Source organism: Nicotiana sylvestris, chromosome 12 (assembly GCF_000393655.2).
Source record: "Nicotiana sylvestris chromosome 12, ASM39365v2, whole genome shotgun sequence".
Taxonomy (NCBI): domain Eukaryota; kingdom Viridiplantae; phylum Streptophyta; class Magnoliopsida; order Solanales; family Solanaceae; genus Nicotiana; species Nicotiana sylvestris.
Window position 1 is genome coordinate 63,488,690 of NC_091068.1, and position 26,338 is coordinate 63,515,027.

The following is a 26,338-nucleotide window of genomic DNA, read 5'->3' on the forward strand; positions in this document are numbered from 1 at the left end:
AGGGTTCTGCCAGTCTCATGGGAAAGCAAAATCACGGCCATTCAGGAATTCAAGAATATTGCTACTCTCAGACTAGATGAATTGATTGGAAATCTTACTGCTTATGAACTGAGAAGGCAAACCATGAAGATGGATACTCCCAAGAAGGAGAGAATCCTAGCTCTCAGAATTGCTGAAGGTTCAGATTTGGAAGATGATGAGATGGCTATGATCACTAGAAAATTCAAAAAGTACCTGATGAGAGGAAAGGGTTCTTCAAGAGGTACAACCTTCAACAAGTCAAGAGCTCCTAAGAAACAGACCAATGAGGGTTGCTACAAGTGTGGTAAGACTGATCACATGATCAATAACTGCCCTCAATGGGAAATTGAGTGGAAGAAAGAAAAGGCTGAATGAAGGAATAGGAAGAAGAAACAGGTTCAACCAAAAAGGAACAAAGGTTCAACCAAGGCTATGGTTGCTGCCTAGGGAGAAACTTTAGATGAAGATTCGGAAGATGAAGCAGAAGAAGAGCAAACACTGATGGCCATCGGAGAATCAGATGATGAACAAGAGGTAAGTATCCTTCATCTCAAAAATAAGATCAAATCTTTGTCTAAAGAAAAGTTGGCTGAGCTACTACTAGACTTCATTGATGAGTCTGAGATAATTAACAATGAGAAAGAAGTTCTGTCTAGGGAATGTGTGATCCTAAAAGCAAAATGGAAAAGTCTAGAGTCTAGGGATAATGAGAGTGATAAAACAAATGCTGAGTTGAAGAACCAGGTTCTTGAACTTGATAACAGTGTCCTAGAACTTAGGTCTGAAAACTTAAAACTGAAACTAGGAACATGAAAGAAGAAAGTTGATCACACATATCTCACTCTAGAAGAAAACTTGGGAAAATGAAAGATGAATTGTATAAGAAAGATGAACTCATCAAAGTCCTAAAGGAAGATCTAGGAAAGGTGAAACATGAACTAGACAGAACTTGCAAGTGGAACAAGGCTTCTGATGCACTCTCTTGGCTGCAAGAGCATCACAGTAGCAACAAAAGAGGACTTGGCTATGGGACTCAAGCTCCAAAATGGGACTCTAGAAGCAAGTACCTTACTCTTCCTGAAAATAAAATCTGCACACACTGTGGCAAGGTTGGCCATTACAAAAATGAATGTAATGCAAAAGAAAAGGCCAGTCAAAAGAACAAAGTCTTTGTTCAAGAGAAAAACAAGCTGCCTGGGTGGGCAAGAAGGAATCTGATTCATCCTTTTGCCTATAGAAAGGGACCCAAACTAGTTTGGGTTCCTAAGACTAACCCCTAATTTCTTTTTGCAGGTCCAAGTGAAAGGGATGAGCCAAATATGGTATATGGATAGTGGCTGCTCAAAACATATGACTGGGAACAAGGACCAGTTCCTTTCACTTGAGGACTTAAAAGGAGGTAATGTCTCCTTTGGTAATGGAAATAAATGTGAGATCATTGGGGTTGGAAAGGTAGGCAAAACAGATTCTCATTCCATAGAGAATGTCTACCTGATAGATGGCTTGAAATATAGCCTAATAAGTGTGTCACAATTGTGTGACAGAGGTAATCTTGTAGTTTTTACCTCTACCAAATGCTTTGTGATTAACCTTATCACTGACAAGATTATTTTGCAGGGAAAAAGATTTAACAATATTTACATTGTAGATTTGTCTACTCTCTCAGAAAATGAACTCACTTGCTTAAGTGTGTTGGTTGATGATCCCCTCCTGTGGCACAAAAGACTTGGTCATGCAAGTCTAAATCAGCTAAACAAATTGGTGTCTAAAGACTTGGTGATAAAGTTACCTAATATCAAGTTCAAAGAAGACAAAGTTTGTGAGGCATGTGCAAGGGGGAAGCAGGTAAGATCATCCTTCAAAATCAAGAAAATGGTAAGTACAACCAAGTTGTTGGAACTGGTCCATATGGATCTATGTGGTCCAATGAGAACCATGGGCAGAGGTGGAAAGAAATATGTAATGGTGCTTGTCGATGATTATTCTAGATTTACCTGGGTTCTATTTCTAACCTCCAAAGATGAAGCATTCGACATGTTTATTGCATTTGTTAGAAAAATTCAGAAATAATTAGGAAATCAACTTGCATCCATTAGGTCTGATCATGGAACTGAATTTGAAAATTCCAAGTTTGCTGAATTCTGTGATGAAAATAGTATAGATCATAATTTCTCTGCTCCTAGGACCCCTCAACAAAATGGAGTAGTTGAAAGGAAGAATAGAACTCTGGAGGACATGGCTAGAACCATGCTGCTTTCTAGTAAATTGCCCCACAGATTCTGGGCAGAGGCCGTAAACACTGCATGTTACATAATCAATAGATGCATGACCAGACCTCTGGTAGAGAAGACTCCCTATGAGTTACTTAAAGTGAGAAAACCAAACATATCCCATCTTAGGGCATTTGGTTGCAAGTTCTATATGCACAATAATTGAAAAGACTCCCTAGGTAAGTTTGATCCCAGAAGTGATGAGGGAGTATTCTTGGGTTATTCTTCACATAGCAAAATATATAAAGTGTTTAATAAAGAACTCTGTGTGTAGATGAAAGTGTACATGCAGTATTTGATGAAATTAACATTCTTTCTGAGAGACAGGAACATGAAGATGAAGCCATTGGATTAGTAAAGGAATTGAGTGAATCCCCAGCACAAGTCAAAGTGGCATCAAAAGAAGGAACAGGTGATGGAACAGGTCCATCAAATCAGGGCACCTAACAGGGGGAACTAATCAAGGAGAAATTGAATCAAACACCCTAGAGGAACTTGTTTATGGACGTGTTCCTCAGCAACAGAACATGGGAGAGACATCTAGCAGAAACTAGTTGGTTGTGAAACCTCACAAGTATCAAAGTTCTCATCCTATTGAGAACATTATTACTGATCCAACATCTGGAGTCAAAACTAGATCACAGCTAAAGAATCTGTGTGCTTTTGATGCTTTCCTATCTCTTATTGAACCTAAAAATGTTGTTGAGGCTTTGCAGGATGAAAATTGGGTGAATGCAATGCAAGATGAACTCAACCAATTTGAAAGAAGTCAAGTTTGGCATCTAGTTCCGAGACCCAAGGACAGATCAGTCATTGGTACAAAATGGGTCTTTAGAAACAAACTTGATGAAGATGGAACAGTTACAAGAAACAAAGCAAGACTGGTGGTACAAGGATACAACCAAGAGGAGGACATAGACTATGATAAGACATTTGCTCCAGTTTCAAGACTAGAGGCAATCAGACTCCTCATAGCCTTTGTAGGACACATGGAATTCACTCTTCATCAGATGGATGTCAAAAGTGCCTTCCTGAATGGCTACCTAAAGGAAGAAGTGTTTGTGAAACAATCTCTAGGGTTTGAGAGCAAGGAATGTCCTGAGCATGTGTACAAGTTAGGCAAGGCTCTCTATGGTCTCAAGCAGGCCCCAAAAGCTTGGTATGAACGACTATCCAAATTCTTACTGGAGCATGGTTACAAAAGAGGTAAAATTGACAGTACCTTATTTTAAGGGAAAAGGGTAAAGATCTCCTTGTTGTGCAAATATATGTGGATGGCATCATATTTGGGGGTACCACTGATAGGCTGAGTAAGGACTTTGCAAAACTAATGGGCAGTGAGTTTGAAATGAGCATGATGGGTGAGCTTAACTTCTTTTTAGGCTTGCAGATCAAACAAAGTCCAAATGGAACCATGATCCATCAGCAGAAGTGTCACGCCCCAAAATTCGAGGAGCGCGACCGGCGCTCAACCGAGTAAACCCGACTGAGCAATCCTGATAGGTTTCATTCTACCCAAACAACTTCATGATTAAATAGGTGATGGACTCCTTTAATCAGATTTAGTAAGTATTTCATTAACAACTTCCATTAGCAACTTAAATCATAATTATCAAAATATTACAAGTTTCATAAATCCTTGCCAAACATCAATATTTCTATTTAAATTCCAACACCCGACACTACCCACAACCTGTCTACGGAGCCTCTAAATACAACTGAAGAATAATACGAAAATTCCGGCAACAAAGCTCCGGTTGTACCTTACACAAATACCAAAATAATACTCCGGGAAGAAAAGCGGCATTAGCTACGCAGGGCCCCAAGAGGAAAGAGGCTCACCAATACAACTGACGAAAAGTGGAGGAGGTGCTACTGCCAGTGGACTGGAGTACCTGCCATGGATCCACCTACAATCATAACACAAATGTAGCGCCCCCGCCAAAAGGGACGTCAACACATTTGAATTGTGCTGGTATGTATGAACAAACTTGCCCTAAGTAAGCTCAAACCATACACAAGTAACAAGTAGTAATGGAACCAACAATCAAATACACATGAAAGAAAACCATCAAGCCAAACAAGTTACAATCTCTCCATTTCCCCTTCAACATTTTCACATCAATGATTTCACAACTTTCTCATATTTTCATTTCAATAATGATTTCGATCACTTTTCCACCCTTATTATCTCGACCACCCTTATTACCTCGGCCACCCTTATCACCACAACCCACACCTTATTACTCCGTATTGCGGCGCGCAACCCAATCCCACCGAACAATCACAATTCACAAACAACACAACAGCAACAACAACAACAATTCACAAAGAACAACAACAACAATTCTCAAAGAATTTCTATAGCTATCAATACTATTTCCATCATATTCAACAACTCATATGCATTTTATGTCACCGCGATAATTGCCAATACAAGCCATATATGTTATTACCACAGTTGTTCCAACTGCATCATTTACGATTTCCTTCCATCATTTGTTTCTCAACTCTTACCACATAACACATTCACAATCACACATTTGGTTTATTGCCAATTACGTACACCATTATATCGGGAGACTTAACCACGAACAATCAAATCATACCAATCACAAGAATTCCACAAATAATCCACGTAGATATCACATACCAAATATTCGTACACCAAACAAAATGACTTTACAAAGGTCAAAGTTAGCCATACATACCTCGTTTGAGCTTTCCTTAAGTTACTACAATGTTTCGAAAATTCTAGCAATCCCAATCTACTTGAGACATAACAAAATTAACACAAATTAGGAAGGTATTCATGGTTTCAGCTCATTTGAGCATTTTATCAAACACTAGTTGAGCATCTTGATTTTAAATTCCTTTTACAAGATTTTCTTCTTTCCCCAACCCAATCTTTACTTATTTATATTCATCAATCTTCCCACAAACCTAATTTGTACATGCATGTATACATAATACTATTACCCCAAGAATCATACCCCAATAACCCACCTCACAATCTCTACAATACCAACACAACCTAGGTTAGGCACCTATGACTTCCAATCCCCATCCCATGAGTTACAATACTTAATCCATACTCATATTTCCATAATAACTCCATATATGTAAGTCTAAGGTGTAGGATTACCTCTTGTAGACCAAATCTTGAAAGACAAATTTGGGGTGTTCTTGAGATTTTGAAGAAACCCTATGAAACCCAATCAAAATCATGTTGTAACTAGTGATTGAGAAGTGAAATCACCATGAAAACACACTTAAAAACTCACCTTAGGTGTGCAATTGGATGCCTTGGTCGAGTTGGGGGTGTAGAGGAAGCCCTAAGCTTGAGAAATAACTCAAATTCTCTTATTTCCGGTCTTTAGGATATTTAAAAACCTTCCAGGCGTGCAAGCTCGCGCTATGTTTGCGTGCGGGAGGCAGAATACTCAGCATAATGCGCGACTTCGCGCTAGAGACACCTGCCCATTAAAATGGTCATAACTTTCCGTATACACCTCCAAATGACGAACGGTTTGTTGCGTTGGAAAATAGACTCAAAGGGCTTTAATTTCATAGGTTTTTAATCACACAACTACTTATAGAACAGGAGATATGATCGTTCAAAGTGAGGTTTTGTGCGCACTCATTTACAGATTTCGTCTAATATGAAACTTTTCTAACTTGACTTAGACTTAGGCCTCTCCTTAGACCCCAATTCACCTCTAATATGAATTATATGCTTATTAACATATCCAATTGATACCCATTATATCATGAATCATCATTTGCACACAAAATGAAATAATTAGCCTACCTTGGCAAGACGAAATCTCAAATTACTTGGAATTTATTTTTTTCCGGGGCCTTACAAGAATTATACAAAAGAGCTAATCAAAAAGTTTAAAATGGAGGAATCTAAAGAAATAGACACACCCATTGCAACTGCCACCAAATTAGATATTGATGAACCTGGTTCATCAGTCGATCAAAAGATGTATAGGGGTATGATTGGTTCACTCTTGTATCTTACTACATAGCAGAACTGACATTGTTTTCAGTGTAGGGCTTTGTTCTCGTTTTCAGGCAAATCTCAAAGAGTCCCACTTGACTGCGGTAAAGAGGATACTGAGATATCTGAAAGGCACCACTGATTTGTGTCTCTGGTATCCTAAAGGTAGTAATTTTGATCTAGTTGCATATGTTGATGCTGATTATGCAAGTTTCTTAGTGGACAGGAAAAACACCTCAGGTATGGCACATTATCTTGGTTCATGTCTTGTGTCATGGGCTACCAAAAAGCAAAATTCTGTGGCCCTATCTACTGCTGAAGCTGAGTATGTTGTTGTTGCTTCCTGTTGTGCTCAATTGCTATGGATCAAACAACAGCTGGTAGATTTTGGAATTGAAGTGGGATGTATTCCAATATTCTGCGTTAACACTAGTGCTATAAGAGAATTGATTTCATCCATATGAAAGAACCCTGTTCATCATAAGAGGACTAACCACATAGATGTTAGACACCACTTCTTAAGAGATAACTATGAGAAAGGATTTATTTCAATAGAATATTGTGCTACTGATAAACAAATAGATGACATCTTTACTAAAGCACTGTGTAGAGAAAACTTTGAGAGGAACAGGTTGGAGTTAGGGATAATTAAGATCACCTAATAGGTCCAGTTCAGAATGCACAATGAAAAAAAAATTTGGTTAGGAGTTCTATATATATATATATATATATATTGGTTAGGAGTTCTAACTTTGTGTAAATATCTAGATCAATTCTTACTCAGTTTCATAATTTAATTAGTATACTCCTGTGACATGTGTATGACTCACTGATCTCTTACAAAGTTTCTTCTATTTTGGCATTTGAGGCATGTTTAAGAGAGTTCTATATAAAGAACCTGGTTCATCAGTATGTGTTCATATGAAAAGCTCAGGTATGCTTTCTATACACTGCACAATTATAAAGATTATTTTTCCAATCATGAGCAGAAGTCCTATATTCATCAAATTCCCAGAAATTCTATCCGTTGAGCATTGAACCAGTTTCGTTCCCCTAGAACTCTAAAAATTGGGATTTTTGCCTAAAATCTAGCGATGCCTAATAATCACTAAGAGACCGGAATAACGTCTTGATTAGACTTCTAATTGACCTTTGAAAAAGCTGTCGTTACTGCATTTAAGTCTAATCATCTTTAAATACACGCCACACCTCTTCTTCATTAGTCCATAACCATCAAAACTTTTCTCAAGTTCTGATCGCCCTTATTCTCTCCAAAATTCTCAATTTTTTCTTAAGAAACAATCCACCATGACTAACCCCCAAGATAATCCTAGCACTCCCCCACCAGTATCCCCTTCGAATACATCCTCATCTACACCCCCTAGTGAAACCCCAAAACCTAGGTTTCGTAGGCAGAAAATGTTGGCCAGAAAAACTATAGCTTCTAGAGATCTAAGAAAAGTTCTAAATGAGAAATTGAAGGCTAGCCAGAGGAAGGAATGTCCTACTCAAGAATCTGACTCAAGCTCTGAGTCTGAAGCTTTTATTTCTGCCAGTGAAGGAGAAGAACATGGGTCTTCTGACACTGCCAAAATTCAAGAAACCTCAAGTGAGGTAAGTTCTTGTGTGGTACTCTCTACTATGGTTGAAAATGTAGAAAATAGGTTTGTCTTGGTTGGTCCTGTCAAAGATGTAAAGGGGACTGAATCTAGTAGAAGTGGAGGTAAAAAGAAAGAAAAAGAGAGAGAGGGAGCAAGTGGTGATGAAAGGGGAAATGGGAAAGAAAAGGTTTTGGCTATCTGTGGAGGTGTTGAAGAAGGTGGCAACAAGTCAAGGGGAAGTGGTTCTGGGGAGGCGGCTGAAGGGCTTGTGCATCTAAGCAAGCAATAAGATGAACCTGGTTCATCTGTTGAGGAAACACTGGCTGATCTTCTGAAGAGGGTTGGGGACAGTTATGATCCAAAGAAGCGTAAAGATTCCAAACAAAAGGCTCCAACTGCTTCCAAGACAACAAAGAAAAGCAAAATGTCATCCCCAAAACCTACTGTACCTTCAGTACCTAAGGGAAGAGCCACTAGAAGAAGGTCAGACACAGTGAAAATGAGTTACAGAAAGCTCTGGAAGAAAGCAAGAAGAAAAAGAAGGAGAAGGAAAAAGCAAAGGTTGTGGAGAGTTCTGAGGTTGGAAAAGAAGAAGAAGAGGAGATGGAACCGGTCCATCAAGAAAGGGGAACAACTGTGGAGGTTCCTACACCCAAACCAAAAGGGGCCAAGGCTTCTTCCAAGAAGTCTTCCTCTGAACCTGTATTTGATGAACCCTATTTAGCCAAAAGAACCAGATCTGCAGTGAAAGGTAAGCAGGTAAAAATTACTGAGGAAGAAGAAGAAGAGGAATCTGAAAAGGAACAAGATAGGTTTTCCATCTTTGGTAGAAGAAATGTTTTGAAAGGAAGACTGTTGAGAGACCTGGATGAGCAAGGAATGAGAAGACTAGTGGATGCCCTAGCTGCACAAGGCTGGAAGGGCATGGTCCTTGAAATGGATGGAAGGCTGGCTAGGAAAGAATTGATTGAGTTTATGGCCAATGCCATAGTGAAGAATGGGGTAGTCACCAGTATAGTGAAAAGAGTAAGGGTGCAGTTTGATGCACTCAAATTGGGTAAGATTCTAGACATACCTAGTGAGGGGTATGATGATTATACAAGGCAAAGGTTTCCATGTCTAGATTCTCTCCCTACTGCTCTTCATATCACTAGGAATTTTTGTGATGCCGCAACTGCTGAAGATGTTCCTGAAGCCAGGTTTGTGCAGAAAAGTGAGATGAGGCCTGAGGACAAGGTCTTGTTTGAATTTGTTAACAAGTGCTTGCTGCCCACACAAGAGAGGAGGCACACTGCCAACTACATGGACATGGTTCTTATGGAGTGCCTTGTAAGAGGAATGCAAATCAATTGGCCTGCCTTTATTGTCAAATTACTGGACAGGGTCATAAATGGCTCCAAGGCTCATGCCACCCCATATAGATTCATATTGACTACTATTCTGGATAGGCTGAATGTGACTTTGAAAAAATGGGAGATGGCATCAAGCAAGGAACACTTTGGCGTCAAGACTCTTCTGACTTGTGACTATCCAGTCAATGCCACCCCAGTTGAACCTGGTTCATCCCTGAAGACACCTGTGAATAGTAAGGTTAGGGCTTTGGTTCAAGAGTGTGGATCTAAGGATGCTGAAATTGCTCGGCTCCAGGCTCGTATAATTGAACTGGAAACTGAAAGAGATGTCCTTAGAACTGAGCTAGCAAAAGAAAAGGAGAAGAGTTATGGGATGCTTCAGAATAAGCTCAACCTTCTCCAAATCCAGCCCTCTAGTTCCTCCGAGCCTTAGGATTTCCAGGTGTTGTCTTCTAAACCAAACTAGTACCCCTAGTGACCCAGATTAGGGACTTTTTCCTTTTTTTTGCTCATATTTTGGAAGTTTTTCTTTCTTTTTGTGGTTTGTTGGTGGAAACATATCTTATCAATGACAGATGTTGTTTCTCTTGTTCTATGAAGATTTTGCTCTTAATAGTTTGAATATTTTTGTTGATTATTGATGATTTCATCCATGTTTTCACTTGCAGTTGCCAAGTGGCCATGAGTAATTACTAAAATCTGGGATTCACAATGCATGTAACTTTTCGATGATGCCAAAAGGGGGAAGAGATATTGTGCTTTACTCTTCATTCTGAATAATGTGATATTTATAACCTAATTAAATCTGGTCCTTGATGATAAGTTAAAATTCTAAGTTAATGTGTTGATGGTCAAGTTGAGTTCCTATAGGTTCTTTGATTAGTAAACGCACAGAGTTTGTCATCATGAAAAGGGGGGAATTTGTTGGCCCAAGTTCAGGTGAAGTTTTGAAGAACGACAAATGAACTCAGTCATGGACCAGGTTCATCATGTGAGGCATAGTATTTATCAACCTAGACATGTGAGATACACATGAAGGAGATAAGTCTCAGTAATCAAGCAGCAATATCTCGAGAACTGATTGAAAAGGTCGCATATTGGATGAGGAGAGAAAGTCTCCTTATGGGAAGAGGACACAATCACAAAATCCAGATAAATGATAGGGTTGGAGTTTGTACTGAACAAGGACTCAAATTCGATGAAAGATCAGCAATTGAGTCTCAATCAAACTCTGATTACTAACTCATTAAAAAATAGTGATTGTTCTCTTTTACAGGTGTTGCACATACGTAGAAGTTAAACGTGAATAGGGAGCAAAATAGCAATGCTTTTTGCAAGTAGTTCGTGTGTAATTCAAGTGTGCAAACCTGAAGCTACTTGAACGAGATAGAAGAACCAGTTCCGTTGTGTTTATTCTTATTCTAGTTCAATTGTAGTAGGTGGTTTAAAGTTGTACCTTTTTAGCTTTCATAGAAGCATTTGTAATAGGTACTATGAGTGTTCAAGTTATAGGCTAACTTCAAGGTGTTGCAACAGTTGAGGCTGTATGCTACACAGGGATTAGAGTTAATCCTTAGGTTTACAAAGAGTTTTGTAAATGCTGTTTTGGCTTAGTGGTTTTAGTGGATGTTTGGGAAAATCCTACTGAGTAGTAGGTCGTGGTTTTTTCACCTTTTGATCCAAGTGTTTTCCACGTAAAAATCTCTGTGTTCTTTATTTTCTGTACTTTTAATTCCGTAACAGTAGCAAATAGAACACCTAGAAGAACCAGGTTCTTCTAGATCAAAAAATTAGGTACCACACAAATCCCCCCCCCTTGTGTAGTATTGACGTTTAAAACATCAGAATTGATAGCCATATCTACACACTTGACTTCTAAATCTGTCAAATACAAAGAACCATTTGACAACACTCTAGTTACGATGAAAAACCCCTGCCAATTTGGGGAGAACTTGCTTTTGGCTTCAGCCTGATGTGGAATGATACGTCTCAACACTTGCTGTCCCACTTCAAACTTCCGCGGACGCACCTTTTTATTATATGCTCTTGCCATTCTCTGTTGATACAACTGGCCATGACACACTGCTGCCAATCTTTTCTCATCGATCAAGCTCAATTGTTCCAGGAGGGTTTTGACCCGTTTATCATCATCGATTTCAGCCTCCGTGACAATTCGAAGGGATGGGATTTCCATTTCTGCGGCTATCACTGCTTCAGTGCCATACACCAGCAAATAAGGAGTCGTCCTTACTGAAGTACGAACAGTAGTGCGATAAGCCAGCAATTCAAAAGGGAGCTTTTCATGCCATTGCCTGGACCCTTCCACCATTTTCCAAAGTATCTTCTTTATGTTCTTGTTGGCTACCTCGACTGCTCCATTTGCCTTGGGGCGGTAAGGGGTGGAATTGCAATGTGTAATCTTGAACTGCTGACATACCTCTTTCATCAAATGACTATTGAGATTAGCCCCATTGTTTGTAATGATCACCTTTGGTATCCCAAACCGACAAATGATATTTGAGTGCACAAAATCAACCACTGGTTTCTTGGTTACAAAGTTGAACGTTTTAGCCTCCACCCACTTGGTGAAATAGTCGATGGCCACTAGAATGAACCTGTGCCCATTTGATGCTGCTGGCTCAACTGGCCCAATGACATCCATGCCCCACGCGACAAAAGGCCACGATGCAGACATTGTGTGCAATTCCGATGGTGGAGAATGAATCGAATCTCCATGCACCTGGCACTGATGACACTTGCGCACGAAACTGATACAATCTCCCTCTATAGTGAGCCAATAACAACCTGCTCAGAGAATCTTCTTTGCTAGTATGTATCCACTCATATGCAGTCCACAGACTCCAGAATGTACCTCGGTTATGATAGTTGTGGTCTGTCTAGCATCTATGCATCTCAACAATCCAAGATCCAGAGTCCTTTTGTACAAAACCCCTCTGCTGAAGAAAAATCTGCTTGCCAAACGCCGAATTGTTCTCTTTTGATCACCTGTCGCATGTACCGGATATACCCTCATTCTGATATATTCCTTGATATCGTGAAACCAAGGCTCACCATCAAGTTCTTCTTCTACAACATTGTAGTAAGAATGCTGATCGTGGACCTGAATATGCAATGAGTCAACGTAGGCCTTATCTGGATAGTTTAATATTGACGCCAAGGTAGCTAAAGCATAAGCAACCTCATTATGGATCCTTGGAATATGCCTGAACTCTACTGCCCAAAACCTTGATAAAGATCATGTAAACATTGCTGGTACGGTATAAGTTTTAAATCCCTTGTTTCTCATTCCCCTTGGATCTGGTGCACCAGAAGGTCTAAGTCTCCCAAGACCAAGACTTCATGGACACCATGTCTGCAGCCAACCTCAAACCCAAAATGCACGCCTCGTACTCAGCCATGTTGTTAGTGAAATAGAAATGAAGCTGAGCCGTAACAGGGTAGTGATGCCCTATTTCGGAAATAAGTACAGCCCCTATCCCGATGCCTTTCATGTTGGCATCTCCATCAAAGAAGAGTTTTCAACCTGGCTCTCCAACTGGTTCCATCTCATCAATGTGCATTACCTCTTCATCGGGGAAGTAAGTCTTCAGTGGCTCATATTCTTCATCCACCGGATTCTCGGCCAAATGGTCGGCCAATGACTGGGCTTTCATCGTAGTCCGGGTCACATAGACGATGTAAAATTTTGTGAGCAAGATCTGCTACTTTGTGAGCCTCCCTGTAGGCATAGGCTTCTGAAAGATATACTTTAATGGATCCAAACGAGAGATGAGGTAAGTAGTGTAAGATGACAAATAGTGCTTCAACTTCTGTGCTACCCAAGTTAGGGCGCAACTTGTCCTCTCAAGGTGAGTGTACTTAACCTAATAAGATGTGAACTTCTTGTTGAGATAATAAATGGCCTGCTCCTTCCTGCCAGTGATGTCATGCTAACCCAACACACAACCAAATGAGTTGTCCAGGACCATCAAATACAGAATCAAAGGTCTTCCCGGTTCTGGTGGCACCAACACAGGTGGGTGTGACAAGTACCCCTTTTTCTTATCAAATGCTTCTTGACACTCATCTATCCATTTGACCGCAACATCCTTCTTCAACAGTTTGAAGATAGGTTCACAAGTTGTCGTAAGATGAGCAATGAACCTGCTGATGTAATTCAACCTCCCTAATAAACTCATCACCTCAGTTTTGTTCCTTGGGGGTGGCAATTCTTGGATATCTTTGATCTTTGATGGGTCCAATTCAATACCTCGACGGCTGACTATGAATCCCAACAATTTTCTAGATGGCACACCAAATGTGCATTTTGCAAGATTGAGCTTAAAATTGTACCTGCGAAGCCTTTGGAAGAATTTTTTCAAATCTCTGACATGATCAGACTGCTTTCTAGACTTTAAGATTACATCATCCACATAAACCTCGATCTCCTTGTGTATCATATCGTGGAATATGGTTGTCATTGCCCTCATGTAAGTTGCCCCATCATTTTTCAAACCAAAAGGCATGACCCTGTAACAGTATTTTCCCCATGGTGTGATGATTGTCGTCTTCTCCGCATCTTCCTCATCCATTAAGATCTGATGATAGCCCGCATAACAGTCCACAAAAGACCGAAGCTCATGTTTGGCGCAATTGTCAATCAGAATGTGGATATTTGGCAGTGGGATGTTGTCCTTGGGACTTGCCTTGTTGAGATCACGATAATCAACACACACCCTGGTCTTGCCATCCTTCTTTGGCACAGGTACTACGTTGGCTAACCAAGTGGGATACCGAGTGACCCGAATGACCTTTACCTCAAACTGCTTTGTGACTTCTTCTTTAATTTTTACACTCATGTTTGTTTTAAACTTCCTCAACTTCTGCTTAATAGGAGGGAATGCCAGGTCAGTGGGAAATTTTTGAACTACCAAGTCAGTGCTTAAACCTGGCATGTCGTCATATGACCATGCAAAGACGTCTTTGTACTCAAGTAACGCTTTAATTATCTCCTCCCTGAGTTGAGGTTCAAGATGGACACTTATCTTAGTTTCTCTAATATTATCTGGGTCCCCTAAATTGATTACTTATGTATCACTCAGGTTAGGCTTGAGTTTTTCTTCAAAATGGCTTAATTCTTTACTAATCTCTTCAAAGGCCTCATCCTCATCATATTCCAATTCATCATCACACTCTATTTCTTGAATTACTATTTCAGAATTAGATTGGCTTTTAAGACTAGGCCGAAGATTCCTCATGCATGTCATGTTATTGAAACCAGCATAAAAAGAACCGTACAAGGAAGAAAAGAAAACAAAAATAAAACTGTCAAGAATGAGGAAAAAGGGAAATTGCATTTCATTGAAATTAAAAGATAACAAAGTTTATACATCCAAACGGACGGAATATAGAATCTGAATTACAACACTAGAATAATCCAGATAAACTGAAAGAAAATCAAAGAAAACTATCAAAACTCCTTCCTTGTGGGGAGATGAGTAGCTTCCCAATTGTTAATCTTTCACTGGGCCCAACAAATTGCACATCCGCCTTGCTAGAACCCTCTCCACCTTCCACCATGTTCACATCATTGAATAACTTCTCGAACCTTTCAATCAACTCTTTATCAGGACCAACCACAGAACTGAGAACTGTTGTTTCTGGGTGTTTCTTGGTGCCAAGCCTGACAAATGATCTGGAGAGCCGTGGGATGGGCTTTGGGAGGACCCAGGCCCTCTGTTTCAACTTTCTGGATCTTTTCACGTCCACAACGGTGGGCTTGAACCCCAAACCAAATGTATCCAAGTTTTTGGGGAGAGACACCGGCTGTACGATACCTTGTAGAGATGCACCCAAACCCTTGCCCGGTACAAAACCATTTTTCAACATTTCAACGGCTACCATGACTGATGCAGCAGCTACCCTCAAACACTTCCCTTCTGGAATTTTCTCTACCAATACCGTGTCAAAAACCTGATAAACCCATGGCCCATTATTGTCTTCAAACTCTATGAACGGAATAATGGCATCACTGGGAACACACAAATTATCTTCGCCGTGCACAACAATTTCCTATCTATCCTATTCAAACTTGACTATTTGATGCAGAGTAGACGAGACTGCTTTGGCAGCATGAATCCAGGGTTGACCCAATAGTAGATTGTAAGAAACAGCCACATCAAGCACCTGGAACTCCATGGTAAATTCCACTAGCCCTATTGTAAGCCCAAGCACTATGCCCCCGACTGAATCTTTCCATCCACTGTCGAATCCTCGAATGCAGATATTGTTCTTGTGAATTCTTTCATCATCCACCTTCAACTTGTCCAGAGTGGAGAGAGGAAAAATGTTCATACTAGAACCATTGTCGACCAATACCCGAGTAACCACGAAATCTTCGCATTTGACCGTAAGATAGAGGGCTCTATTGTGATCAGTACCCTCCACGAGCAATCATCATCAGAAAAGATGACTTTGTTTACCTCAAATATCTTGTTAGCTATCTTTTCCAAGTGGTTCACTGAGATTTTGTCAGGAACATAAGCCTCATTCAGGATCTTCATTAAAGCCCGATGGTGCTCGTCTGAATGGATCAATAATGAGAATAGTGAAATCTGAGCCGGTGTCTTCCTAAACTGCTCAACAATGGAATAGTCCTGCACTTTCATCTTTCTCAAGAATTCCTCTGCTTCTTCTTCGGTCACAACTTTCTTCACTAGCACCGGGTTGTCTTTGGAGATCTTAGCTTTTCTCAACTCTCCGGGGGAAAAGCATCTCCCAGATTGAATCAAACCATGGGTCTCACAAACTTCTTCTAAAACCTCTTTCCCCTTGTAAGTCACTATCACTCGTTCATAATTCCACGGGACTACCTTGCTGTTGACTATCAATAATTGAGTTACCAGCTTGATAATGACAGTATCTGTGCGGGAACCCTCCACAATTACATCAGGCTTGTTCGCCACTCCTGGCACAACCACTTTTTCTCTTTCTTGTTTTACTGCCACATCACTTGGGGTCACCTTCTTGACTACTACAGATGGTTCACGGTTTGCCCCGCTCAACCTAATCACCGATTTCTCACTTATTGGCTCTTTAACCAGCCTGACTTCACTGGACCAAATCATCATGATGGTCTGTGAAGGCTTCTTAGGCTCCCCTACCCTATGCACTATCTCGATCATATTTGTCTCATGATGGGCCGGCAACGGATTCTGGTTGATATTGGGCACCTCCGGAGCTTGGACCTCAATCCAATTAGTATCAATGAGCCCTTGAATAGCTGTTTTCAATTGCCAGCATTTCTCTATGTCGTGCCCTAGAGCACCATAACAATATTTGCAACTCATAGAGTGATCAAGATTCATCAGGGGAGGATTTGGCAGTTTTGGCTCGATTAAACTCAACATACCCAAGACAGATTTGATCTCATCATCCTCCAAGTCATTTCCTTTGATAGCACACGTGTAGGAGGTGACATGTTCGTTGGATCAGTCGTCCCATTATATTTAGGAATCTCGGGCATACAGAACTCCTTGGGGATTGGCTTCGGATCCGCACTCGGGGGGAAAGGTTTTGTACAAACTTTTTAGAATCTAGTCCTTTCATATTGGTGGTGCCCCAGGGATTTGGTCGACCATGGTATTATAGGTTTCCGCCTTCTTGTCGTTTTCCTTGATCATCTTTTTCCCTTATATCGATTCTCTTTGTTAGTTCTTTGAGCATCTTTATGATATCAAGGTTGGTCTACGAGACCTTCTCGTTCGATCTCTTCGAAGTCGATTCAACTCTGTGTATGATTTCCTGGTATGGCTCATGTTCGACCCTGCTCGATGTGTGGTTCTGATTTTGGAGTTGGGCTATTGTCGCTTGTTGAGCCTACAACATTTTGAAGATCCCCGCAGGCTGATCCCCCCATCTTCACCACCACGTGAGCTCTGAGTAGCAGATCAAGCATCCCTACGGACGCTGCTTTCGGGATTGACGGATAAATTTCTATTGGTGGCTATATGTGAATGGATGTTTGTCACGCCCCCTTTTTCTCGTGAAATCGGGTTTATGACACTTGGGAGGACAACTCATTCCCTTTTGGGAATTGGGTTTAAATTGAAGAGTCGCCACCTAATGATTAAAGTGCATTAGGACACTAAGAAGAGTTTGATTTAGGAAAACCAGAGATTGGGTAAGGGCTTGAAATTATCCCGAAGGGAAGGTGTTAGGCACCCCTCAGGATCCACTAGTATGGTTCCCGGCTATGCTACAATTGTGACTTTAAGAAACAAGTAGGCAAGTAGAAGTATCAAATAAAGGGTTTTTTTAACATAATAGTTGCAAATAAATTAAAGTTTAAAGGAACAAAAAAAGCTGAATTTTTGAAGAAAATAGTTCAAAAATTCTGAAAATAATGAAAATAAACAAGTAAAGGGAGAGGGGTCCTAGGTTTACAAATAATATGGATCACCCAACACAACATCCGGTAATCACTCCTAAAAGAGGGGTTATCATGTGGTCATCATATCCATATCTACTCTTTCCCACCCCGTTAATGTATTAAAGCGCGGAATGGTTTCGTTACTTATTGCATGCTATTACCCACCCCATTCTTATCAGTCTGGGAGGTACTTGGGACTACTAATCCTAAAAGGGGAAGGGAGTATGAGGTTTTGCAGTTTTAAAAGGACAAAATTCTAAGGCGACAACCAAAACATGTATAGCAAGTATTGGGGAAAACACATAAACAGGTATGGCTCAAATAAACCTCCTCAAATCAAAGAAAGCATATAGTTTAGCATGTCTTACATGTACTGATTAGGGTCTGATTAAAACTTAAAAGGCTAAAGCAGGCTGATTTATCACATATTTTCAGATAAGAAGTCAATTAGACCTGCCCGCTGGTTGTAATTAACAAAAAACTGGTGCAGTCATAACTTTTATCCTAAGGCTTGCCTAAGTGTTAGACAAAACCTATAGGCATGATATCTACTGGTTTCAGAAAAGATGAAGTGTACTGATTTTCGAAGAGGTCGTCAGTTATTCAAGGAAGATGAGTTTTGACAAAAGATTTTGTAGATGTTAGAAAATGATATTGCCGATTTTAGACTTATAGGTGAACGAAAACGTTTCATACTAGGTTGTTTATTCCTATAGGCATGCTTTCTAGGCGTTGTTGACTTTAAAAACATTATTATTGACATGCAGAAATTCTATAGGCAAGTCATCTATATGCTGTTAGTTATTTAACTCCTATAAACAGGTTTGCTTAATGACAGATGCATGTGCAAATTGCAGGAAGTCCTATAGGCATATTATCTATATGATATGCAGAATTTTAGAAATGACTTATGGACATGGTCTCTATATAATACAGAAGTGCAAAAACCTATACACATGGTCTCTATATATGCAGAAGTGTAGAAACCTATAGACATAGTATCTATATGAAATGCAGAAGTATAGAAATGTAATAATTCCCTATGAACATGATATCTACCCTTTTGCATGCATCATTCCCTCCCTTTTCACTAGCCATCCCCAATAGTTATTACAAGTTATTAGAGCCCGAAATGAAATAAGAAAAGCAAAATTAAAAGTACAACCAAGAGGAGCCTAATTCAGACTCCATGTCCGAAATATGAGATGAACCAACTCTAAAGATCATGATCCAAAGTCTTTCTCTCATCTTTGGATGTGTCAGAGTTCCCTAAGAGCCTCATATGGACTTTGGGTAGTGCTCACACCCAAATGTTACCAGATTAAGAACATAGTGCAGTGTGGAAGGGCCAGCCCTCAAGTGTCCAAGTTCAGAGAGAACTCAAGGTCCCAAGGCAGGGCTCACAAGAGGGGGGCTGAACCTAGAAGCTAGGAGAGAGTGCAAGTGCAGAAGTGAAATTCTGAAAGGGGAAAGGGGGGAAAAGGGAACAACTTAAAAATCAGTGCATATAGAGGTATAGGGGAGTAGGGAATTTGCCACAAGAGAAGCAGGCTGATGGGCATACTCAGCAATGGGATATGCTGGCACACCCTCCAGCCTGTTAGACGTTAGGACCTTATTGGTTCAGAACTCAAGGCATGGGCAACAACTCATGTTGCCATGCCCTAAGTCACCACTTACAAACACATAGGGGTAATGAGGTAGGGAGCAAAGATTCACAGTAGAAACAGGTAGTAGAACATAGGCATATTAAGTTAAATATTGAACTCTACATAAGCAGTAAGGTAGCCATGGATATAAAAACTATAAGTAAACACATTAGGGTGATGCTGAAACTAAAATTAGGACATACCAGTTTCAGAGAAAACAAACAAAGAGAAAGTAGTAGTCTTGTAAAGCCAAAGTGCAAACAAGCAATCAGAATGTTATGAATTTAGAAGAGAACTGTGAAGTCTGAAGTGTAGAAGTATTGAATTGAAGTTGTCCTAAAGTGCAGAAGGGTCGTGCCCTTTTATAGTGTAGAAAGCAAGTAGAAATAGGTAAGAAAATAGTTTGGAAATCAATTACACAGTGTCACATTTTAATTAAGGGATTCTGATTTCAAACGGGCAAAATAATTAAGGAAAAGGGTTAATCAAACACTTTTCCAGAGCAGTACAAGAGGGGTAAATACATAGAGGTTTATTTAAGGACAAAGTCTTGATACTACACGGTTTGTGCAAATAAGGAAAGGAAATCAGTTAACAGCTAGTAAATCAGAAATTGAGGATTTCGTATGAATGAACCAGGTCAGAAAGATGGGAAGGATTTCGACTTAAGGAAAATCAGTACCAATCAATTAAACTTATTAAAAGGAATTCTGAATCAATCACAAGTTGAAAAACCATTTTGAAGAAAGATTCCACATATATAAAAAGCACACAGGCACGTTAAACATGATGAAATTTGTCATGCTATTCAATAGAAGAGTCTAGTGTAGGAGAATCAGAATTGTGTGCAAACAAAAGAAGTTCACACTTATTTCATAGACCCAGAAATATGTCTGAAAGAGTCAAGGATCCTTAAATAGAACCCTAGTTTGATCATATGACCAAACTCGGAGGAAACCCCCAAATTCTAGGGTTTCCAACTCGAGTCAAATACAGAGATGAGGAGGCAATAGGCTCAGAGATTTCTTTTCAGACTCTTATGAGAAGACAAGCAAATACAAATAACATTCAAAGCAGATAGAGTGCAGGAGGATAATGAGAGAATAGTCACGACAGTAAATGAAACGTGTTTAAGAAAACCTTTTAGAAGGGACTTAAACAAAGTTCAGTAGAAGAGAAAGCAATAACACTTAGGAACACAATAGGAGATATAGCAGAAGAAAGTACTTTTCAGAAGGAACTTAAATAAGGTTCAGAAGAGAAAAGAGATGGTATAACACTTAGAAAACCATAGAAGAAACATGTTTAAAGAGGTCTTTTAGAAGAACTCACACAAAGTTCAGTAGAAGGAAAACAAAACTTAAGAACTTAGTAGGAAATACATACAGTAGAAGAACACAAAAATACCGGAAAAGCATAGCAAAAGATCATATAGGAAAATATAGCAAGATAAACATGCAAGCATGGTACAAAACACAGTAGAAGAACAAAGCACAGAAGAACACGTATAGCATAAGAAATCAGTAGAAGCACATGCGTGACAAATACACACAAAGAAAGGAAATGAAGAGTCGGAGAAACATTTTAATCTTTTTCAGAAACCCTAAATCGGAAAGAAGTAATTTTTGAAAGAAAAATTGGGGAAAACGTTTAAAAACTCAAGTAGAGCACAGATATAGAACAAATCTAAGAAAAAATCAGAGAAAACCTCGAATAGCTTAGGGTTTTAGAGGAACCCTAAAATGAGAAAGGCTTTGAAAAGGTTCGATCTGAGTCGGAGAGGTTAGAACCATGCTCAAAACATCATTGTATGCCAGAGCAAAACCAGCAAGGGCCATAGAACCTTGGATCTTTGATATCTGAATGGGCACCTTCGAGGTTAGACCTAGGACCTTCGAATACCAAGTGTTTGAGAGTAGAGGGAGATGAGTTTAGGCCATCCATGGCCTAAGAGGCCATGGATTTCGGTGAGCTTGAGGTAGAAGACTGTGAGAGAGGCTAGGGTTTCGAGAGGGTTCGAGAGAGTTTGAGAGGAGAAGGATTTCAGGGGAGGCTGATAAAAGAGAATGAGGGGATTAGGGTAGTTATTGGGGAATTAGAAAGGTAAGGAATGATCGTGGCCGTTGATCAAAATGATCAACGGCCTAGACTAAAAGAGAGGGCTGGGCAGATCGGATAAGCGGGTCAGGGGTCGGGTTAAATTAAAATTGGGCTGGGTAATTTGGGATTTAAAATTGGGTTATTTGGGGGATCAATTTGCGCTATAATTGAAATAAAATGGGGCTATATTTTAAATAGCCAGTTTTCCCTTTTATTTTATAAAAATAGTAAAATGACTTCTGAAAATAAATTAAAGGTACTAAATTAATTAATAATATTTAGATATTATATTAAAAATGCTGGAACCAATTTTATAATTAATGTGCAATTAAATCTTAAAATAGGCTAAAATTGCAATTAAATGCAATTTAACTTTTAAAATACTAAATAAATTTACAAAAATGTGCAAAACTTACCTTAGCTATATTTTGGTATAAATGTGAGAATAAAATAAGTTATTCACCAAAATGACGATTTTGGGAATAATTATTAATTTATTTTTTGCATTGCTAAAATAGGACAATAAATTGATTTAAAAAATCTTTAAAAATTAGGAAAAATTTTAAAACACTTTGGCATACTTATATATGCGTACATATACTATTTTGAAAGCATATTGTATATAAAAATATACAGGAAAAATTGGGTATCAACAACTGCCCCTCTTTACCCGGAAAGGATGAAAGAGTTATCGGGTAAAGATATGATGGCCAATTTGACCGAACGAAATGGTTTGAAGAGAAATGCTCTGGTTCCTGAGCTGACTACATATCCCTGGTCTTACAGGAATCAGGCCATATGTAGTTCAGTATCCGTCGGCGGAATATGCCGAGGGAGATTTTTTTCAAGAACGAACGAGATATTCAGGTTGGGATGGATGGTTAAAGTCTAGCAGAGCTGCGGGAACTGGAGCAGGATTGCTCCTGCTGAGACGGCTATTGCTAGACGATTTACCTGCAAATAAGCAATACAAGTGTATACTGTGCAAAAATTTAAACATGATGCAATTTCCCGTCGGACCATGAATGTTGTGTTCGGACGGTTAGGATGACATCCTCGGACCATGACGCCCTGGGCCATGAAGTGTATGATAAGAATTTGCAGGCCATGAAATGATGTTCTCGGGCAATGAGAATGATGCCTCCGAACAATGATGCATTTGAATAATTATATGCAAAAGATAAAAGGGGTCCTCAGGCCATGAAATGGCGTTCTCGGGCTATGAAAATGGTGCCTCTGAACAATGATTCCTTTGGACAATTTGGCGATCTTTCAGCCCATGAGATGCAATAGGTGGCAATCTTTCAGCCAATAAAATGCAATAAGTGGCGATCTTTCAGACGATGCAAGACGTAAATGAAGTGGCGATCTTTCAGCCATTGCAAGGTGTAAATGAAGTGGCGATATTTCAGCCATGCAAGGTGTAAATGAAGTGGCGATATTTCAGCCATGCATATGGAGGTAGAGCTTAACCTCAGAAGGCAGAATGGTAGCCTTATGCGATGCAGAGAATGCAGATGGAGATAGAGCTTAGTCTCGGAAGGCAGAATGGTAGCCTTATGCAATGCAGAGAATTCAGATGGAGACAGAGCTTAGTCTCGGAAGGCAGAATGGTAGCTTTATGCAATACGGAGAATGCATATGGAGACATAGCTTAGTATCGAAAGGTAGAATGGTAGCCTTATGCAATGCAGAGAATGTACATGGAGATAGAGCTTAGTCTCGGAAAGCAGAATGGTAGCCTTATGCAATGCAGAGAATGCAGATGGAGGTAGAGCTTAACCTCGGAAGGCAGAATAATAGCCTTATGCAATGTAGAGAATGCAGATGGAGATAGAGCATAGTCTCGGAAGGCAGAATGGTAGCCTTATGCAGGAAGTAAAATGGCAAATGACAATAGAGTTTTATTAGCTGATAGCGAATTGCGGTATCATGATTGTTGGGGATATTGTGCCTGCTGGGGACACTATTGTGCGGATAGCAGCTGTGAGTAAGTGCAACGGTTCTGAGAGTTGTATACCTGAACTTTGTAAGTGAGCATATAGTATATTTGATGATTTTGCAACTCAAGTGTCTGCATCCAAAGAAAAATCGTGAGTTTGTAAAAGGGGGGGGGGAAGTTAGTCCGTATCCCCGCTGGCTTTGCTTGACCCGCTCGGCTTTGATCTGGCGATACTGTACGTATCATTGGGGTAGCGTTGCTAAACAAGGGAATTTTTGTAATAAACATTGCATGATTTCGTAAAAGCATAATGTAAGTACATAATTAAGAATAGTTTTCTTTAGATGAAACGACGACTGCGATGTGGTTCAAGACATTGCAACTTTTCTTGCTCCAGAATTTTAAGGTTCCTCCTCAAAATTCTGCCCCAGTTTACTAGGCTGCTACTCCTGACGACTGTTAACGATAAATGGCTGGAATCAGCTTCGGAATTTTGAGGGTCCTCCTCAAAATTCTGCCCCAGTTTCCAATAGCGGGGGAAATGGAAATTTTATTGCATTGTGACCGAACCCATAGGGCTGCCGACGTATCCCCTCTTAAATGGGAATCAAGTCAAGCGTAGTTCAAGTTACATCATAAAGGAAAGCATAGACATTACACATAGTATCGCTTCACTGCATCTGAATTGATCGGCTTCGGCCAAACTTCTCCATCCATTTCTGCAAGTATGAGGGCTCCTCCTATTAGAACCCAATGGACCATGTACGAACCCTGCCAGTTGGGAGAGAACTTCCTTGGCCTCGTCCTGATGCGGGAAAATCTTCTTTAACACTAGCTGCACCGGTGTGAACTGTCTTGGCTTGACTCTTTTATTGAAGGCTTTGGACATTCTGTTCTGATAGAGCTGACCACGGCAAACTGCGTTCATTCTTTTTCCATCTATAAGAGCTAGCTACTCACAGTGACTCTTTACCTATTCTACATAGTCGAGTTCTGCTTCTTGTATGATCCTCAAGGAAGGAATTTCTACCTCGGTAGGAATGACCGCCTCTGTACCATAAACCAACATATAGGGAGTCGCCCCGGTTGATGTGCGGACTGTGGTGCGATACCCCTATAAAGCAAATGATACCTTCTCGTGCCACTGCTTATGCTTCTCTATCATTTTTCTTAGTATCTTATTGATATTCTTATTGGCGGTCTCTATGGATCCGTTTATCTAAGGTCGGTAGGCTGTAGAATTCTTGTGTTTGATCCTGAAGGTTTCACACATGGCTTTCATCAAGTCACTTGTTGAGATTGGAACCATTATCAGTAATGATTGATTCTGGAATTTCGAACCGACAAGCGATATAGTCGCGGACAAAGTCTGCCACAACTTTCTTAATCACTGCCTTGTAGGATGCTGCTTCAACCCATTTGGTGAAATAATTAATTGCCACTAGGATGAACTTGTGCCCATTTGATACGACATGTTTAATTGGTCCGATAACCTCCATTCCCCGTGAGGCGAACGACCATGGTGAGCTTGTTGCATTAAGCTCGTTTGGAGGCACCTTTATCATATCTGCATGTATCTAACAGCGGTGGCACTTTCGGACATACTGGCTGCAGTCCGTTTCCATAGTCATCCAAATATAACCAGCTCGGAGTATCTTTTTGGCTAACACAAAGCCATTCATATCTGGCCCGCAGGTCCCAACATGGATTCCTTCTAGTAATTTAGATGCTTCCTTTACGTCGACACACCTTAGTAATCCCAGATCTGGAGTCCTCCTATACAGGATTCCTCCGCTGTGGAAGAAATTGTTGGATAATCTTCGAAGTGTACGCTTTTGAATAGGATTTGCAAGCTCTAGGTGTTTTTCTTTCGCCAAGTATTCCTTGATATCATGAAACCAAGGTTTTCCATCCGCTTCTTCTTCGACGTGAGCATAGTAAGCTGGCTGATCGTAGATCTTTACTAGAATAGGGTTAATGAAATTCTTATCTGGATGTTGTATCATGGATCATAAGGTAACCAATGCATCAGCAAATTTATTTTGGACCCTAGGGACATGCTGGAACTCTATCTTTGTGAACCTCTTTCTCAACTCCTGTACATGATGCAGATAAGGGAGTATCTTGGAGTTCTTGGTTGCCCATTTTTCTCGGACCTGATGTATAAGCAAGTCTAAATCCCCGATCACTAACAACTCTTGGACGTTCATTTCAATGGCCATCTTGAGTCCCAAGATGCAGGCCTCATACTCAGCCATGTTGTTGGTGCAAGGGAATATGAGTTTGGCAGACACCGGATAATGCTGACCAATTTTTGACACTACAACTGATCCTATGCCAACTCCTTTGAAATTTGCTGCTCCATCGAAAAACATTCTCCAACTATCATAGGATTCTGCAATGTCTTCTCTTATGAATGACACCTCTTCGTCAGGAAAATACGTCTTTAAGGGTTCATATTCTTCGTCCACGGGATTCTCGGCAAGATGATCTGCCAAATCCTGTCCCTTGATTGCTTTCTGAATTACATAGAGAAAGTCAAATTCACTCAGCAGGATTTGCCACTTGACTAGCTTGCCATTGGGCATGGGCTTCTGAAAGATGTACTTCAATGGATCCATCATTGATATGAGATATGTGGTATAGGCATAGAAATAGTGCCTTAACTTCTGAGCTACCCAAGTTAGAGCACAACAGGTGCATTCTAACATAGATTACCGAGCCTCATATGGGTGAACTTCTTGCTAAGATAGTAGATGGCCTGCTCCTTCCTCCCTGTTTCATCATGTTGCCCAAGAACACAACCGAATGCTCCATCTAGCACTACAAGGTAGAGAAATAGGGGTCTACCTGGTTCGGGCGGGACCAAAACAGGCGGTGTCGATAGGTACTCCTTGATTCTGTCGAAGGCCCTTTGGCAGTCATCAGTCCATTTGGTAGCGGCGTCCTTCTTCAACATCTTAAAG

The 26,338-nt window shown here is 40.2% G+C and overlaps 4 protein-coding genes across 4 annotated transcripts; 2 read left to right on the plus strand and 2 right to left on the minus strand.

Annotated features, from left to right (window-relative positions):
* Positions 1 to 522: 522 nt before the first annotated feature.
* On the plus strand, positions 523 to 2,738 carry LOC138883133 (uncharacterized). Its single transcript, XM_070163794.1, has 5 exons — positions 523 to 800; positions 869 to 1,223; positions 1,315 to 1,567; positions 1,793 to 1,866; positions 2,619 to 2,738. Exons 1-5 carry the CDS (start codon positions 523 to 525, stop codon positions 2,736 to 2,738), a joined length of 1,080 nt encoding a protein of 359 aa, XP_070019895.1.
* Positions 2,739 to 6,193: 3,455 nt separating this feature from the next.
* Positions 6,194 to 6,761, plus strand: LOC138883134 (secreted RxLR effector protein 161-like). Its single transcript, XM_070163795.1, has 2 exons — positions 6,194 to 6,290; positions 6,352 to 6,761. Exons 1-2 carry the CDS (start codon positions 6,194 to 6,196, stop codon positions 6,759 to 6,761), a joined length of 507 nt encoding a protein of 168 aa, XP_070019896.1.
* Positions 6,762 to 10,917: 4,156 nt separating this feature from the next.
* LOC138883135 (uncharacterized) lies at positions 10,918 to 11,579 on the minus strand. Its single transcript, XM_070163796.1, has 3 exons — positions 11,301 to 11,579; positions 11,119 to 11,219; positions 10,918 to 11,008 (listed from the first exon to the last, which is right to left on the minus strand). Exons 1-3 carry the CDS (start codon positions 11,577 to 11,579, stop codon positions 10,918 to 10,920), a joined length of 471 nt encoding a protein of 156 aa, XP_070019897.1.
* Positions 11,580 to 22,274: 10,695 nt separating this feature from the next.
* On the minus strand, positions 22,275 to 25,378 carry LOC138883136 (uncharacterized). Its single transcript, XM_070163797.1, has 2 exons — positions 25,015 to 25,378; positions 22,275 to 22,384 (listed from the first exon to the last, which is right to left on the minus strand). The coding sequence occupies exons 1-2, from the start codon at positions 25,376 to 25,378 to the stop codon at positions 22,275 to 22,277; spliced, it is 474 nt and encodes a 157-aa protein (XP_070019898.1).
* Positions 25,379 to 26,338: the final 960 nt, after the last annotated feature.